Here is a 19,080-nt window from a genome sequence, read left to right as displayed (position 1 = left end):
ATTCAACAAGGAAACGAAGAGTAATTTTGCAAGAACAGAATTAATTGCGATTTGTCTGTCCGTACAAGATGTATTATCCGGAGTTTATGAACTCACAAATACCGCGAGAATTCATACTGCTGGCAAGGTTAGGCAGGAACTACTTTAATAAAATGGTGGATATAAACCAACCAGGGAGTGCAGCAAAAATGACTGAATAATGAGAACACGTTCCCCTGCATGGGCAACTTGTACTTCTGAAGTTATTGCTTTAAGACACGTTTTAAACATTCTATATCCATATGGGTCCAGTCCACTCTACATGGAGTTAAAATAACCCTTTTGAAATGAATGTTCATTGTAAACAATTGACTAAATCATGAATGTTATCTAAGAACAAACTGTGACATTATTGGGGTAGTTGGTCAATTATCCACCAGCAAGATATAATAAAAATATGACAAAACAATATTCAAATAAAGAATGGTTTATTGACTCACATGAAGCATGTCATCTTTTGTTGCAAAATACACAAGGAACATATTAATCCTCACATGTAACTCTGGCATGAGTGTTAATAACGGTGGTCCAACACTCGTATGGTTACTTTGGCCCCACGTAACCTTAGAGACAAATGGTGCACGTCATCTTCCTGAGACAAAGGAATGGTCGTAATGTAGTTCAACCTCAATTCAGTAAATGGTAATTAGCATAATCAACAACCACCAAATAAAAAAAAAATCGAATTTATAGCTTTGTCTTACTTACAACTGATTTGGATGAAAAACAGAATGTAAACAGCACAGATCAACAACTCGAGTAAAGTAAGTTTGAGAGGTCAGGAAAAGAGTAAACCACAAATCAATTGCCATCAGCAAAAAGTGAAAATAAATGCAAGTTTTGTACATTCATTGATGCAATTTACACAATACATTTGTAGAAACACTGTCATTTGACTAGCTGCCAAAACTTGTTGCAGTAATATACCACTTGAAAACATGTCTTACCAGCACAAATAACCACCATGTCCGAACGTGTACGAATTATCATTACTGAAATCAAGCCATTATCATTACACGCAATACCTTAAAATTATATTTCAGGTAAAAGTCCACTTGTTTAGTTATAGGCTTGCAGAGTGGTTGTAGAAACTTAAAATACAAACAACCACATATAAACACAGACTGATAGCTGCAATAATACAGTACAATATTGTGCCACATTATGGCAGCACATGGAAACAAATCCCATTACTACTTTGAACAAGCAGTTTATGGTTCCATGACACCCAGTGCCACGAGAGGTCCCATTGAAGCACCAACTCCTCACCAACAGGTTGCGTAAACATGCTGAACATAGCTTTTGGCACACATGAATAAAGTTACCCCATTCTTTGATCCCCAAAAATAAACTGCTCACTCTTGTCATCATAACAAAGTTTTGCCTCAGAAATAAATAACGGATGCTACATTGATACAACATCCAAAACCAAAATCCTATGATAGTCATTTATACACATTACAAATCATTAGCACCTCATTTCCTAACTTGTCCACCGAACGATGAATCCAGCTGATGTACTCTGTAACGTTTTTTGTCCATAATTCACCTCTAGGCTGCTTTTTTCTTCTTCCTCCCTTTGCCATAGCCTCTTCCAAACCAGCCACCCTGCACCGCCGTGGCCTTGGCAGCATTCCCAGGGTCAGCAATGGAGTCCCCGGGACCAGCGTGGGGAGCGATGACCGCACGGGTGTGGCTGTCCTCATCCTCAGGCTGCAGAGGTGCAGCAAGGCTGAAAATCGGGTCCTCTGCCCTGAAGAGACAAAACAAAACACTTCATCTAATCTGTGCTGGTACAATAAGTAGGCATAAAAATATCTCAATATAATTTGCACAACATTACTCCCGCACACAAAGATGCTAAAATTGTATAACTACAACATAACCTCTGAGGTTGTACTCATATTTGTTCACATTTATAAACAATTATTAGTGTTGGGGAAAATGAAATGGAGATAGTGTCTTGCAAAAGTATTAGCCCCCCCTGAAGTGTTTTATCTTTGGCACATTTCAGGCTTCAAACAAATATCGGAAATGTGACTTATTTTTATTTTTATGAAGCATCAACACCAAGCGGAACACAATCACGAAGAACATTTATTTATATTTTTTACAAATAACAAAAAATAAGGCATGTGAAATTATTCACCCCTTTTCTCTCAGCGCAGCCAACTTACTCCAGAGGTCCAATGATGATTTATGAATGATCCAATTTTGACCTAAATGACTTATGATGATGAATGATAAATAGTCAGGGGCGGACAGGCCATCGGGAATTTTTGAGTTTCTCCAAACAGGCTCTCGATTTTCGGCCTTCCATTAACGACATTGCAGAAACGTTATAGACAAAGACATACCTGTCATAAACAGGAATCTGGAGATTAAGCGCTTTCATAAGAAGACTCATGACATCATCACACTTGGCGTTGATTTTTAGTACAGCCAAGTCGTCTTTTGGTGTCCACTAAAACAAAAAAGGACAATCGCAGTATAAGATATTAGTCATTATTTATTCAGCTCAAGGCCAATTACAGTACAGGACATTTTATTCACATTACTGTACCTGGAGGTTAATGATGTAAAGTTTGGGCCTTTTGCTGGCTGGTTTGTTCATGCACCACAGACAAGGGTATTTCTTTAGCACCTGCACAGACAGACTGTTTTAACAACTTTGATTTGATTTTTGAAACATGGAATCATGGAAAACTTTTTTTTTCTTTTTTTTTTTACTACTACTCACGGCTCCTCATTTTACATTGCAACCAATGCCATAAAATAAATTCAAAACTGATCTGAATAAGGCCCATGTTGTGATCAAGTAATCTTACAAACAATGCGGAATGAACAAAAACATGCACCAAGAGCTACCTTGAGACTGGAACCTAAGCAGAGGATAACGTCAGCCGCCGTCGCCGCCTCTGCAGCTCCCTTCCAGTTGAGAGGTTGCTCTAGGGTTCCTCGTTCCCCAAAGTGCACTATTGTGTCCCTGAGTTCACTGCCACAGTGGGAGCACCTGCGGCCCGTGCAATGCCGATGGAGGGATGTCCGCTCCGTCACATCGAATAAACGCACACATTCTCTGACTGGAGAACAGGAAGTACACACCTGGCAGACAGAAGCAAACACAGGATGTTCAGAAAAGAAATTTCACCCCTACAAAAAAACATGCATGCACGCACAAGAGACTTCTAACAGCTGTGCGGCTTGGTTGACAAGCAACAAACGTAAATAATGTCAACATTGACTCGACTATCATCACCTTAACATCGAATACAAAAAAAAATGGATGTTCTTCTACCCCTGATGTATATATGTGTGTATCACCTCAATGAACATGTTCCCATGAAGTTCAGACAAGGCGTGTCGAGGAAGACCACTACGTAGATGAAGTCCATCACAGTTTTGTGACACAACATGCTTCACCTTTAAAAACCAGAACATTTTTAAACAGCAGTAAAATACCTACCATCATGTGTTTCTACAAATAGGTTGAACATACCAGCATTTTCTTAAACAGCATCTTGATACACATGTGTGTGAGCGTCGGCTCTGCTTTGCTCAGGTCAGATGAGCTTTTTGGAAAAAAAATAATGAAATGCTTGATGGTCCCTTCTGACTGATTACATCATACAATTAAAATGCCATCACACCTGACAGTGTGGCCTTTCTGCAGTTGTGTCCAAACACCGTTGGGCCCTCGGTAGTCGGGGATGGAGGCTGCCTACCATTAAAAACAATATTAGCAAGGCAGAAGATGGAGAAGCAAAATGTAAATAAACAACATGACTTTCTTACAGTACTTATTCCAGCTCCGGTGTAAACCACCAAGTGCTTTGCTTGTTGGATGGCCACAGCCAGCTGCCACGCTTTACTTTTCAGGTCATCATCAGTATCAAACACCTGTAAGAATTCAAATAAAAAAAAGTAGGGGGGAAATGATCAAGTTCTGTACAAAACAATGATGATTAAACACCGATTCATCAATACTCTAAAGTGCTTTTGGTCGTGGGTGAGGTAGAGTCCAGCATAGCTGACTTGAGAATTTCAAATCTTCAAATAAGCTAACGTATGATGAATGGATGCGTTGCAGTCGTGAACAAACGTTTTTGCTTTGTGATAAGCGTATGTCAAGTTGTTAACTGCCTAACCTCCTCTTGCTTCCTCTTGAGTTCATTTCGGCGAATCTTTCTCTTGCAGAGCTCATCTACAGTGTCTCTGTGCAACACAAGTACGGAAGCGTCCTCCTCGGACCTCTCAGCCTCAGGTTTTTTCAGGATCCGTCCAACCTAAAGTTTAAAAGAGAAGCCTAACCGCGGTCAGCTTCAACTCGCCTATAGCGCCGACTCATTTTGTTAGTTGGGAGAGTGCATGCTGATTTTCTCTTTTATCTTACCAGCCTAATGACATCCCTCTCGTTTTCTCGTTGCAGGATCTTGGCCTTTTGAAAAGCTTTTCTCTCAGCACGGGAAGAGACACCGCATTCCGTCTCGTTTGCCATTACGGGTTGAACCAGCTAAGTGGCTCCGTTTTCAAAACAAAGCTCCCTTTAACTACAGCCCGGCGGATGCTGGTCTAAATTGACTCTAAAACGGGTAGCGCCCCCTTTGGCTCGGCGTACGCAGGCAAAAGTACACTGCACCAAAGTACAGACACTTGTGGGGGGTGGGTACTAGTACAAATGTGAAAAAGTACATTTCTGTTAATTCTATACAAAATCAACAACGTAAAGAGGGAAAAACTTCTACAGTCAAAATAGTTTCCTCCTCCTATCAACTCCCGCAATGCGTGCACTGAGAAGAAATAATAACGTTACTTGTCATATATTGTTTAAGAGCTAGTACAGCTATTTGAAATCAGTCCGCATACAAAATACAATAATATATAAAATAGGTTTTGTTTGAGGTCAAATAGCATTACCAAAATTATGTCTGCTTCCGTTTTTAACTTTAAAATGTCATACAGTAAATACGCGCTTGAAAACAACTTCTAAGCCACAAATACCACCCCAAAAAAATTAATTGAAAATTATAAGTTGAGGCTGCAGTAGTAGTGTATTATTGCGCCACATTCTCATACTGCTGAGCGAACTACTGTAGTTCATTGCTTAAATTATCAGTTACTGTAAATATTCAATACTCCTTGGCAATAAATATAAAACAATCAAATGGAAAATAATAATACTTAATACTTGGCACGCCTTCTTGTGCAGCCTGACAATGCCGTATTTTTACACTGCTGTGCAAACGTAGTTCATTAAAAGCCATTTGCAACCTTGAAATGTCATATATTGTCCGTTTCACAGAACCCACAAGTACCATTTGTCATGTAAAAAAAACCCGTTTATTATCATACTAATAATATGCATACCTTCAAATATAAATAACACACAAAATTCACTCTGGATCAAACAAAACTAGAGAATAGTTTTGTTATATTTTAAAGCAAATCAATAAACCAGGCCAGATAATTAAGGCAACACTTGAGGAAAGCAGACTGATGTTACAATAGTGCAAACTAGGGCCACAAAATACTGTAATATAATCACAGAATCAGTGAGATGATAACATTCTTTAGAGAAGGCAACAGTTTTGTAGTGCCCATGCTTTTGATCTCAAAATGAGAAAAACTGTCACCATCATAGCTATGTTTATGTTTATATTTTTGGATTCAACACAAAACAATGTCCAGAAATCAGATTCAGCCATTTCAGTGTTTCAATGATAAAGTATTCTGCAATTTACAATAAAGACACTACAGTAGTTCAAAGGAAGCCCAGATTTGGGAAATGTAAACTTGAGTTCTCAGCGCAGCCAAAGAAGCATGTGTCATCGGGGTCTGCAGGAGTAAAATCTCTGAGAGATCCTTGCAGGCTTTCTTCTCAACCGCACTCGCTTGGTTTCAAGCGTCTGCTCGCTAGCGAATCCTGTCTTGTGTTCAGTTGTCACAACTCCCCTGTGTCTTTCTGACACCTTCCTCTGGATCCTGGAGGGGAAAAGACAGCAAATGGTTGCGCTGCTGACAAAAGCTGATGTTTTATTTCATAAAAGCATTCATTTGCACATACCTATATGCAGTACCTCACAATAGTGAGTACACCTTTTTGTAAATATATCTTTTAATGGGACAACGCTGAAGAAATTAATGAGTCAGTGCACAGCTTGTATCACAGTGTCAATTTCCTGTCCTCTCAAAATAGTGAAAAAGGGCAAATTGGGCCCCAATTAGCCATTTTCTATTCTTGGTCATGTGACGCGTTTGGGTTAAGACTTCATGTGACGTTGTCAGCTATAATACAATATTAACATATATATCCACAATGGAATACTCACAAGATGCCTCTTTTCCTCTGGAGTGACTTTTGGGTCGCAGCAGACAGAGCGCTCCTTCCTTTTGGGCAGCTTGGTTGCTCCATCTGAACTAACAAAAACACACATCAGAATCGTCTTGGTGTGATTCCCACAGATGCAGCACAGAAATGCGCATAGAAATCACATTTCAATCTTTGCTGACTGTAATCAAAAGCTTTGCTGACGAATAACATTAATCTTTTTTTTTTAAATATTATAATGATGTAGACAAGCCGGTGACTTGTTTTTGACGGAACTGGACCAAATAATGAATCTAAATTAATGTACAGTGGTACTTTGACTTTTTAGTTATATTCATTCCATCACCAATCAGTTAATTTGAATTTGTTTTTAGAGTTGGCTTGTTATTTTTTAATGGGCTTTGTTAGTTTAACGTTTGCTATTTTAGCATATATATATATATATATATACATATAGGGTATTTCTCAAGTGAGAGATAAAAAAAAAAGGGTCGTAAGAAATATTGTGTATTAAAAACCTATCCTCACTATGGTTGCAGATGTGTTGGAGCTAGTTTTGTCAATATAAAATGTTTCAGTTCATTAGCGTTTAAAAAAACTCATATTAATTTTATTCAGTTCATGAAAATGATCTTTTTTTTCCCCGATTCTTTTTCGTGAACTAATTTATCTTGGTTGTTGTGCCTTTAATTGGGCGTGGCCTACCGTGTGACGTCAGCAGCTGACTCCAGCTCTGGTTAGCCATTTTCCATATCGGCTTCTTGCCAGTGTTTGGCTGTTTGTCTCGTTCAATAAATGACTGAAAGTGCATCGTTGACCGGTGGGTTCACTTCAGTCACTGACTGAACTCGTGCCTGTTCCATGCCAGTGTTTTCATATCGTATTTATGTGATTCACTAATTGTTCCGTTTGATATACAGCCAGGAGCTCATCTGTGAGAGTGGTTCTCCTTTTTTGTTTTTTTGCTTCAAATCGAGAAAATGAATTTGAAATTTTCTTGTACCGGTACTTTTGATCCGCATCACAAAGCAAAAAATAAATACAATTTGACCAAATGATGGGTCATAACTCGAAAAGCTTGTAAGTTAGGGCACCCTTTGATAGGTCATAAAGTGACATTTCCCACCATGTTTCCCACTGGGCTAGAAAGCTGTCAGTTACCTGTCGTCTAAGCACTCTCTCCCTGGTCAGCTCTCTGTCCAAACTAATCAGCTGCATCCTTTCCGCCACTGACAGAGAGAAGAAGATATCGTATATTTCGTAACGCGCCGCTCGCAGCTGGAGGAGAGAAAAAATAATAATCACACAGACGCTTGTTTGCGTGAACGTGTGAAATCTCGCTATCAGTTCCGGGTAATTTGCTATTTTATTTAAAGGATAAATGCACATTGGCAGGAGGCAGCTCAACAGATGGGAACAACATGTGGCTGACTCAATACCTGCAGAGCGACTCTCTGCTGCAATAAACGATCCTGTTTGCTACAGATATCCCCTCTGTGCTGAGACAGCTGGAAAGCCTGCAGGAATTGCTTTGTGTCCTGAAAGAAAAACACACACATTTAATTAAAAGAAATATTAAAATTATAGTATTAATAACGAAGGAATTCAATTAACTCATTCACTCCCAGCCATTTTCACTGAAGCAACCCCCTTTGCTCCCAGCTGGTTTACTGGATTTTGACTGATTTTGCAAGGCCCACAGAATATTGTGTTCTATTGCTATAAAAACATGGAACCTACCAAAAGAAAGATTAGACTCTTCTTTCATCAGGAAAAAAAAGTAAATTTCCATTTGTTTTAGTTTTGCAGCATTTAACATTAGAATATAGTTAAGTTTGATCATTATTCACAAATCTGTTTAAAACAGTGGGGAAAGAGCTTTTTGCAACATGGCCTTGTTGATATATTTTACTCCGCTGCCACCTGCTGGCCGTTTTTGTAATAACTACCATTGCTTCAACAATTCACTTCAGTTCAGAGGCTGCTTGTGTATGCTCTAGCATAATAAAAACACATTAAAAACATATAAATACGTCTTTGGAAGCATGGTAATATTTAAAATAGAACATATTTAGCAATTGAGTTAAATGTCTCATTTGCTGTCGGTACTGTTTAGACATGAGCAGGATACACGCATACAAAGAAATTGGGCCGAATTTGAGCATTTTTCCTTGAATCCAATCACAGTCAGCAAGGGCCTGATTATAAGATATCAGTTTGATGCAATTTTTTCTGTGTGGTCAACACAAGGTCAGCCAATCTTAGGACTCCGTGATTGTGACTGGAAAAGAAAACAGCCAATTAGAAAGTGACTTGCACTGTTGCCAGACAGAAATATTGGAGCAACTGATTGTGGGGTTTTCCAAGTCCCAAAATATTTGACGCTATTAAAAAAAAACGACAAGTCATAATGTAGTTATTAGATAAGCTAACATTTAGCCTAGCTTCTTGCATTTTGAACCTGTTATTGATGGTGGCCCTATCGTGAATAGGCAAAATTGACAACTTTAAACTGTACTGTAATTGCCTATAGATGCCAAAAGATGGGAGCAAAGATCTACGTTTGTCTAACAGAAGCCCCCCCCCCCAAAAATGAATAAATAAAAAGTGTGAATGGCTTTTGGACATACCAAAGCACCCCAGTTTAACTGAAACAGATGTGACAATGGCAGGCTTCAACTCACCCCAATGGTGCGGGCCAGCTGCGCCACTCTCTCAGTCCTGAGCAGCCTGCGCGTCAGATAGCCCTTGGCAGCAGCTAACAGCAGGGGGCGGCAGCAGTCTAGGCCAGAGCTGGGGGGCTAATGAACAGGGAAGGAGTGATGAGCCGGGTGAATAATGAAAAGAGGAGGGGATGAGAGAGGAGAATGCTAATTCCATCAGTGACAACCAATTAATTTCCCAGACTCTCAAGGTCTTTTGCTTGGCATCTGTTTAGGGCATCCGTGCACGTGCAATGCTTTAATACAGAATCATAAACAACTGATAGCTTCTTGTCACTCACTTGTTGATTGCCAAGCATTAGAGGCTAATATTTTTTTTGAAACACGATGGCCTATATAAAAGAATTGGCTTTTTTTTTCTTTTTTTTTGGATAGAACGACTGGTGATGAATAAATAAACATAAATGTCAGCATGTTTCATACCAGTGACACACATTAGAGTTATACCTGAGAGTGCTTTGAGAAAGTCACCGTGTCTCCAAGATGAGAGCCTGACAGGGAGCACGGGAAGGACGAGCTCTGGAGCAGGGAGTACCGCGCTGCGAGTGCCTAAGAAGCAGACGTGAGGTCACGGTGTACAAAGTCAGGAAGAGCATGTGTATGAGCAGCGGTATGTATTTGGGGAAGCAGACAAGGTTGGCAAATATTGAATTGGAAAGGAGAGAAAATGAGGCAGGAGGAAGGAATTAATTGAGGGTAGCGAGAAAGAGGCGCAAGTGGAGGGATGGGGCATAGGAGAGGGACGACGGGGATAATGAGACAGGAGAGAAGGCAGAAATAATACAGCCAGAGAGCAAAAAGGACAGCAGAGGAGGCATGAGACAAAACAAAGAGGGACGAGACCAAAAAGAAAAAAGAAAAAGAGAGAGACCATTAGCAGTGGCACACGGCAGGACGATCTGGCACTTAACCACGGACACTCATGAATTAAACAAATTATCCCTTCCTTTTCTGTGTCAATTCCCTTGCTCCCCTCCTCCCTCCAAGCAATGGCCAGCTTGGCCTCCCGTCTCATCACAAATCACCAAAAAAAAAGCAGCATTTTTATTTAACGTCTTAACTTCATTATATTGTTGTTAAGGGTATATCAATTAAACAGAGCTCTTGATTAATCGGGCGAGAACACAGCTAGAATATGACGTAGAGATGCAAGGTGGAGATGGTGAGAGAAGTGGATGGCATACCAACAGCCGGCGCCCTTGAAGTACGCATGCACGCACACACACACACACACACACACACACACACACACACAGGCAAGCACACACAAGCGGCCATACAATCTCAGCTCTTAGGGATGTGATGAAACATTTATGTTGGAATCCCTTAGGTTTTTTTTATTTTTTTAGGAAACAGAGTGAAGGAATCTTGTAATGAGCAGATGTCTGTAGTCTATCCACGACCCAACACTCCATCAATCAGGTAACGCAACATCATTTTTTAGAGTGTGACACAGGACACATATTAGGGCTGGGTGATTATGGGGAAAATAATCACAATTATTTTGATTTTAAAATCTTGATTAGTAAAAACGATTATTCTTTGATTTCAAAACTTAAGTATTTATTCAACTACTCAATATTACCATCATGGCCTGGTGCCCTTTCATCCCTTCATGCTTCATACTTTAATCTTGAACACACTTCTTTTTGTAAAGTACAAAATGTGTAAATATCATGTGAAATTCAAGAAATTCAAACATAAAAAGTGTACCTCCGGCAGCCCATTTTGAGGTATTGCTGGGGAAACGTCGCAATATTGTAAAGTTTGATAAATATCTGAAATTCCCATAGTATTTGCCAAAAATAATCCCCCAGGTTAATTTTAATGCACAGTTAAAGGCAGATGGAGTGAATGTTTAAGTAGGTTTAAAAGGTAAACTACAGGTGCTCTGCGAGGATACGACCAGGATCACAATCTGATAGAAGAATGTCCATGCTTGCTTAAAGGACTTTTATTAAGACGACAGAGTGCCTCGGATCTTAAGACTGCTTTCATCACCTTAACGAGAAAGTAAATTAGTAACAACATAAAATAAGAATGTACTAAAGTAATTGCAATAAAAAAATACATAAAAATAAATATCAGCTGGTCCTGCAGTATACGCATTGTAATTGAGCTCTACTCATAAAACTCGTTTTTCACAGATTGGGGAGAAAATGCGGCTTTGAGTTTATTATTACCTGTGTGTGTGTGTTCCTGTTTTGTGTGAATATTCATTATTTGAAAGGAATATCACTCCTGGAAGTCAATGCTAATTTTCTGTTAGCATGTAAATTTAATTTTACTTTGACATTAGCAGTGGTGATGTTTTTAAAAACGAAGAATGCTTTGTATTTAAATATATCAAATGTGTGTAATACTATTTCGCTTTACAGTAAACTCCAACGGGGGGGGGGGGGGGGGGTTGTTTTATGATGGGCTTTGCTTTCATTTCATTGTTCATGGTTCTGACATGATTTAGACGAATGTTTGAGTAGCACACGGAGATGTATACCTTATGAGTGAAAATTTATCATCACATTCTTACTGATAAAATTTGCCAGAGAAATCAGTGTATTCAAGTTAGACGTGCTTAGGGATTGTCAACACAAGATGGCCGCCTGTGGCTACACTTCTTGGTATGTATGACGAGTAGGCGGCATTAGCACTCCAGGTTATTATATGTGTATGTGGGGCCGAATCACATAACGTCACACGCTGGTTGTCAAGCAACATGGTGCATTCAGGGTACTTTCACAATGTAAGGAACTTGCACAGAGACTGTGCTGTTCGGCACATTAATTGCTTTTCTTTTATTATAATGTTTTTACGATTGACAGTAGCCAAAATCGAATTCATGATTAAAATTCCATTAATTGCCCAGCCCTAGCCTATGGAACAATGTCAATGTTTCAAATGACGTTTCAGTGTTACTGTGATATCCCAGCAGAGGAAATTCTCATTCAAACAATTTTGATCTAATCTAACCTTTAAAATATGAGACGAACATTTATTGTTCATGTCTTGCATAGGTGACTTTGGGTGAAGTCGCAAACCTCATTTAAGTGAATTATGGCTACTCTACAGGAATTACAATTAGACCTGCAGAGCAGAAAGTGATGTAACATCATGCAAGAAGTGGCCCGCTGGGTTGGATGAGCTTTGTGTGACAGTATCCATGTTCGCTGTAAGAAATATGCATGAAGTTGAAACATGGAGAAGCAACATTATTTCATTCCTGCACTTTCTCGCTTTTCGCACATGCAACTTGACAGTCACACATTCCTAACTAGTACAACCAACCAGATGTAGTTCAAGAACGTTTGTTCTCTTTCCACACTGATGTTTTACACATCTTAAGTCTCACCTGGCACAGTTCTTCCTGCTGTCTCCTGTGCTCTTCTTGCAGGGCTTTGACCTGAGCAACGTGGACCTGTTTTAGTTCCTCTGCAAAACGGTCACTCGCCGGTGAAGCCACGGACACTGCACAATGACAAAGGGAAGAAAAAAGCTTGGTAGTAGTACACCAACATCCTGTACTCAACAAAAATATGAACGCAATACTTTTGTTTTTGCTCCCATTTTTTATGAGATGAACTAAAAGATCTACAACTTCTTCCACATACACAATATCACCATTTCTCTCAAATATTGTTCACAAACCAGTCTAAATCATTTGCCGAGATAATCCATCCCACCTCACAGTGTGCCACATCAAGATGCTGATTAGGACACTATTATTAGTGCACAGGTGTGCCTTAGACTGCCCACAATAAAAGGCCACTCTGAAAGGTGCAGTTAGGGTTGGGGGGTAATTTGGTCAGTACTGACTGGTTTTCTGGGTCACCAGACCCCCCCATGAAACAAAACTCTCACTATCACAGATTTAGACTGGATGGTAAACAATATTTGAGAGAAATTGTGATATTGTGTATGTGGAAGAAGTTTTACATCTTTGAGTTCATCTCGTAAAAACAAGAATGTTGGGTTTATATTCTTGTTGAGCAAGTCATCCGTCAATTTTCTACAGCACTTTAGATAAACCGATCTTACCTCTTGAAGCACTGTAGCTGGATTTGACCTCTGTCAAGTCCTCAATGCTGGGTGCTTCAGTCATGTCCAGGTTGTCTGTCACATGCATGAGCAGTCTCCGTTTGACCTTGGATGACGTGCCCTCAATACCTGCCACACTCACGGGGGTCAGTTCCTTCGCTTGGACCAAGTGGTCGCTTGAGTCCTCTTCAGAATCTGAACCATCAAGGAGCCTCATCTCCGATGGTATGTCCCCATCCAACGATTGGCTGACAGACAGCCCAATATGACTGTCCTGCTTTCTTTCTGTATGATGTGAATTGCTGTCCAACTGTATTGACACATCATGTGAAGATGCGGGATCTGATAGAACATTTCTGGAAACATGAGGAATTGGCATCCCCTTGGCTACAGAGAGCACACATTTAGCCGGTGGCTGTTGCTTCCTGCTTCCCTCGAGCTGTCGAGAACTCACGTTGAAGGCTTCTTCATTGATTTTGCCCTGAAGGGTCGAGGTGTTGACCAGACTGATCTCTGCTAAATTAACAACCTCTTTGTCTTCATCCTGCAAGATTGACCGACTGTTGTCTTTGCTGCTGTTTTGTTCATCTGTGTTTTCGAACATGCTTCTGCGAGGCTCAAGTGATTGTCGATTTGAAGCCCCACTGCTCCCATCAGGCCGATCCTCCCATTTCCCTTCAATTTCCTTGAGGGATAACCCCAGATCAGAGATCAGGTCTTTTAAGCTGGACAGGCCGGACTCGAGCTGGTTTATGTGCTGTGAACTCTGGACTGTAATATTTGGTACATCACCTTGTGGTCCCAGGTTAGGTTCTTCATTAGACTTGTGGCTTTCATGATAGCTTGAGCTAATCAAAACTTTCCCCCTGAAGTGGTCTGCTTCATCTGGTATATTACTTGAGCTCTTAGTGTAAACAGGACTCAGGCAGAAATTAGGCACTGGGATGGAGTGATGGGTTCCAAAGCCTTCCAGATAAGTAAATGGGTCTGTGATTGTCTGATCATTGTTCATGTGGGAGACATTTTGAGTTTGGGATTGCGACAAGAGCTGTGGGTGAGAAAGGGTGAAATGTTCCGATACTCTTTCGGGATCAGGGTTTGTCTTTTTGCTGATCAACTCACCTAGAAAATTTTGATTTTTTTCATTGGATTTTTTGCAGGTAGTATTCACCGTTTTGACAAACCTCTTCTCTTTAGTTTTTCTCCCCTCTGTAGCTTTGTAGTAAAACTCATTGTTCTCCTTATCAGACAGGCTCTTCTCCTCCACTCGTGGTTGTTCTTGTGCTTTCTCCTGGATTCTAGCATTTTTGGCTTGGTTCCTAAGCAAGCGCTGTTGCTTGCGGTACTCCTGAGATTTCCTCAGCAGGTCCTGGAGGCTTGGACGATTAGGAGTCTGTGATTGTGCTTGGGGTTCCGGTGTGTACACCCATTCTGTATTTCCTGGGTTGCTCTGATTAAGCTGATCAGCAGATGAACAATCAATGCTTTGTGTTTGAGGTAACTCAGGAATGTTTGAAGCGCTACAGTTGTCCAAAGAGGGGACAGGGACCATCACTTGCTTAATTTTTGGGCCTTCCTTCATGTTAAGTACAGTAGAAGAGGGAAGATCATCTTGACTCTCAGCACTTTTCATTTTAATATTTTCACTTGTCCCTCCAGGGAAATTATCACTTCCAATGGAATTCTCTTGAAACGCAGCACAACAGCTGTCATTCATTCCTATGAAAACATGACAGAAGGATGACTCTTGTCCACTTCTCTCCAATTCCTCTCCATCTATGGGAGGGTAGCTAATAATATCTGGCATTTTGGAAATTGCCTTTGAGGTTTTGTACAGCAAATAGTCAGTTGTATTATTCGTTTCTTGCTGGCCAACACTCCTTATGTCAAGACTTTGTGAATGACTGGTGGTGTTTTCCACAATTGCATAAGTCTCATCCCCCAAAGATGCAGCGCAGTGATTGGCAGTATTAAAGCTGGGTTCAGAGGATTGCTGGTTTCCACGATGCTCAACAAGGCACCCTCCCTTGTGACTTGGTTGAGGAATCACATGAGAGGTGAAAAAGGCACTGTTTGTTGTTGATGACAACGAGCGAATGCGTGGACTATTCATTTCTGCCACAGTATTTATACTTGGCTGACTAGATTCACTGGACTTTGAGGACTCCAAAGATTTTGGGGTGAACTTCAATTCCTCAAGTAAGTCATCCAATGTTGGTGAATGCCTTATCTGTAATTTAGACAAACAACTTTTAATGTGTGATGTAGAGAAAGGGTACCATATCAAATTATGTACATAACCATTTTGTTATTAATATAGTATACACAGTACACATAGTGTTTTACAACAATACGTAACCATATTATCATTTTCATATGTACCTGTGGATGAAATAGTGAAGGTTGTGGTAAAAATATACGCAAGCAGCGTACGTACCGCTACAGTTACATTCAAACAAATTATTTTTTCCCTATCTTTGATCTTTCCGATATCCTCTTTCTCTAGCAACAAATTTTAACAAATCTCAAGTACCTGAACGCTGTGTAGAATCGATTGCACATATACCAATCTTTGATTGTCCTTCAACCTACGACTGAGCGCATCTTTTTGCGCCGCTTCCTCTTTGTGCTGCTGCATTTCCTCTCTCCGTGTATCTGTGAGCTGTTATTAACAGAAATAAGACATGAGATGTGACAAAACACCCACATATGATGACCATTAACACAAGCAAAGCCTTGATTTGAGTTATAGCATCGGGTGATGTTGTAAATAACCCAAGTATCTAAAGATGGACTCCATCAAACACTACTCATACAGAGTAGCGTATGATTCTCTTATGGTCCCATTTTCAGGATGATCCTAAAATGCACTTTAACATTTACAGGCAAAATAGAATTTTAGAATGTATATGTCCAAATGTTCAGTATTTCAGGACTATTTGCACAACTATAGTGGGGCAATTAAGTATTTAGTCAGTCACAGATTGTGCAAGTTCCCACACTTAAATTGATGACAGAGGTCTGTAATTTTCCTCATAGGTATACTTCAAATGCAACAGACAGAAAGTGAAATAAAATTGGAGAAATCACATTAAACACATTTTAAAAGAATTTATGTGTAAATTACGGTGGGAAATACGTATTTGGCCACCGATAAACAAGCAGGGCCTACTTTGGGGCTCTATGCAAGTTCTCGTTCCGTGGGATCAATATGATCACGAGAACGGTGAACAAAAAAATTACAGTCAGGGAACTACGGTAAATGGCAAAATTCACAACAGGTGTTTGAGCCATGAAATATTCCTAGGACCACTCAAAGCACACCAAGATGTAGTGTGCTGGTTAAGTAAGCCATTTTAAGGTAAAAAGAAAAACTTCACCTAAGTTATTAAGCCGGCGTTTCCTTGGTGTATTTTTTAAAAACTTTTATTAGTTGTTATGTGCATTTATATAAATGTCGTTAGAGGTGAGGAATTTTGTGTTAAACCAAGACACACTCATTACGAGTCGGCTAAGAACACATTTTGCTAATGATGCACATTGTCTACTAATGATTTATTTTCATACACTTCAACTATAATTTTAACTTTTGGGCTCTCGCTCCCTCTTCTCCCACTTGGAGGGGGGGCTAGGTAATGATAACGGAATCAGATTTTGTTGCTGCATGGATTCTGCACCAACCAACTAGGACAAGATCTGAGGTGGGCACCTTCTCCAGAGGCATTGCTCTGGAGAATTTTGCATCGACTGATCAGGCCACATCCTGAGAAAGAAACTTCCCCGATGGTGTCTTCCAGCGGCGCTTTATCTCACTGAATCACTGTCATGTTGTTCTATATTAAGTGTTAAATGTTGCCCACTCAGCATCCATTGCAACCTGTTCATTCTGGAAAGTGGATAACCCCATCTGTGGTCACTTCTCATTCTTAAAAGTTTTTTCTTTTTTACCCAAATGGGGTGTTGAGTTTTTCCTTGCCTGACTGGGTGCTTTAGATCAGGAGGGATGCTGTTAACGTTTGCCAACTAAGCCCTTTTGTGGTAAGAGCTATATAAATACACTTCACCACTTATACATTTTTCTGTCACCAGTTTCTCTTTATTTCTGTTGCAACTTGCACGCTTTGTGACCATCTAAGGAGCCACTTCCCTTTGAAGCCTTGCAATAGCAAGATACTGTTTATCGATTGGTGGGCGTCTTCTTGGTCTCATGATGTCAACACGTGAACAGCAATATGAAGAAGACTTTTTAGATCATAATTTTATTTGGACCGGGAAAGTACTGGTCTTCTTATGTAACAAACAGTCGCCGTTAAGGGCCTTGCTAGAGAACAGCAAACGGTGCAAAAATTACAGAAATTGTGGATAGTTTGACAAGTGCATCAAAATCTAGACCTGGTGAAATGTAGTTATCTTGGAAAGGTTATAGTGAATGCTATGCTCATTCTGAATTTGAAACATCACCCAAAAGCGGAATAAGTTATGGTGCATCTTTTCCAGCTAAAAAGTACAAATGAGCTCTAAGAGTCAAGTCGCAAGGACACTCAGTTCCTACCTTAGTGACAAGTCTCACTTTACCCAAAAGGCTACAATGTCCCTTTTACTAGGAAGAAACAAATGTTCATACCACGGGTGGCAGGATGGGCGCTCCATAGAAGCGAATGGCAGAAGACGCAGGCTTTTTGTGCTCCTCATCTTTGTTCCGCAGCTGTGTCAGACGATTCCGGACAAACGTATCGTAGTCCTCCATTGGATTTTTCCTGAAGTTGGTTGTGGTTCACATTCGGGTCCGGTGCTGTTTTATCTTTTATAACGGTAGCTATGACGTGCCGATGCTAGCTAGCTAGCTTAGTAGCTAGTTAAGTAGCGCGCTATTTCGTAGAATAATCTACAGGAGAGAATAAGGTTTATCAAGTCTACAATATAACGGTGGGAAAACTCAAGCCACCACACTAAAGCAAATAAGGGTAACAAAATTCCTGCAAGTGAAGTGTTTACGTTTTACCCGCCTCTCTTCCCGGAGAAACTACCGGTGACAGTTTGGAGAGCAACAAGACCAGGGACGGATCCCAGAATGCTCACGGATTTATTATACCAAAAACAACCAGAATAGGCAAAAACATTACATGTACATGAACATGACAAATTCATACACTGATTTCACTCTTTAAACCACCCTCGCTACCATGTAGGAAATTGGTTATAAGTTTGAGGTATCAACTTTTTAAAAAGCCACTCAAGTCCATATTTTCACAAATTCCAAGTCGGGAGCACACGAAGAAGAGTGCAGCTAATACAAAGACGACATTGCCCCCTACAGGCACAGCGGGTGCATTTTATTTCATCTTAAAAATGCAGCTCATGTTTTGCATAAAATAGAAATACACGTCCAACAATTTTACCAATTGAAGACCATTTTTATTTTTGCTGTAGATGAAAATTAAATATTCACCGGCTACCACACAACACACACTAAAAACAGTTTTCTAGGGTGTCTTAATAACTACGTTTTATATGTTAACAAATGTATTTATTTTATTTTTGATAATAAAATAAATAAATAAGTTGTAATTATTTAATACATATATTTTTTTATGTATACATCACAATACCCCCCTCATTTTATACTGTATTCAAATTACTATAAAACCAATAATTGTCAAGAAGGGGGAGCTTGAGGACCCAAATGCGGGAAGACAGGGCAAGGAGGCAGAGGTTCGATCAAAAAAGGGATTTTAATTTCTACAAAACAAAAGGCGAGATCTAAATTGCACGGAAAAACATAACATGGAGAAAACAACAAGGCAAAACGGGCAGCATGACATGGGGGGGGAAATCCAAGGCAAAAACGGGCAGTATCACAGGGGGAAATACAACAATGACCCGACACAGACAGAGGGGAGACAGCAGACTAAATACACAGACTAACGACACAACAAGACACACCTGGGGCAAGAC

General features: G+C 40.0%; 2 protein-coding genes across 3 annotated transcripts; both read right to left on the bottom strand.

Moving 5' to 3' along the window:
* Positions 1–450: 450 nt before the first annotated feature.
* sirt7 (sirtuin 7) lies at positions 451–4,594 on the bottom strand. The gene is made up of 10 exons (XM_086082606.1): positions 4,433–4,594; positions 4,188–4,325; positions 3,835–3,939; positions 3,690–3,760; positions 3,539–3,611; positions 3,364–3,462; positions 2,908–3,144; positions 2,603–2,683; positions 2,397–2,503; positions 451–1,792 (listed from the first exon to the last, which is right to left on the bottom strand). The coding sequence occupies exons 1-10, from the start codon at positions 4,535–4,537 to the stop codon at positions 1,591–1,593; spliced, it is 1,218 nt and encodes a 405-aa protein (XP_085938732.1). The 5' UTR covers positions 4,538–4,594; the 3' UTR covers positions 451–1,590.
* A 769-nt stretch (positions 4,595–5,363) lies between these two features.
* cp110 (centriolar coiled-coil protein 110) lies at positions 5,364–18,363 on the bottom strand. 2 transcript variants are annotated; one of them, XM_086083740.1, is made up of 10 exons: positions 17,750–18,361; positions 15,659–15,787; positions 13,126–15,355; positions 12,440–12,555; positions 9,538–9,639; positions 9,052–9,168; positions 7,807–7,905; positions 7,529–7,645; positions 6,369–6,451; positions 5,364–6,021 (listed from the first exon to the last, which is right to left on the bottom strand). In XM_086083740.1, exons 1-10 carry the CDS (start codon positions 17,870–17,872, stop codon positions 5,865–5,867), a joined length of 3,273 nt encoding a protein of 1,090 aa, XP_085939866.1. In that variant the 5' UTR covers positions 17,873–18,361; the 3' UTR covers positions 5,364–5,864. The 2 variants fall into 2 exon arrangements, with proteins under 2 accessions (XP_085939866.1, XP_085939867.1); XM_086083741.1 differs by having other exon boundaries at positions 5,873–6,021; positions 6,369–6,456; positions 17,750–18,363.
* Between the last annotated feature and the right edge of the window lie 717 nt (positions 18,364–19,080).

Source organism: Leptonotus elevatus, chromosome 8 (genome assembly GCF_054856555.1).
Source record: "Leptonotus elevatus isolate MCC_2025b chromosome 8, RoL_Lele_1.0, whole genome shotgun sequence".
Taxonomy (NCBI): domain Eukaryota; kingdom Metazoa; phylum Chordata; class Actinopteri; order Syngnathiformes; family Syngnathidae; genus Leptonotus; species Leptonotus elevatus.
This window is presented reverse-complemented; position numbering and strand designations above follow the sequence as displayed.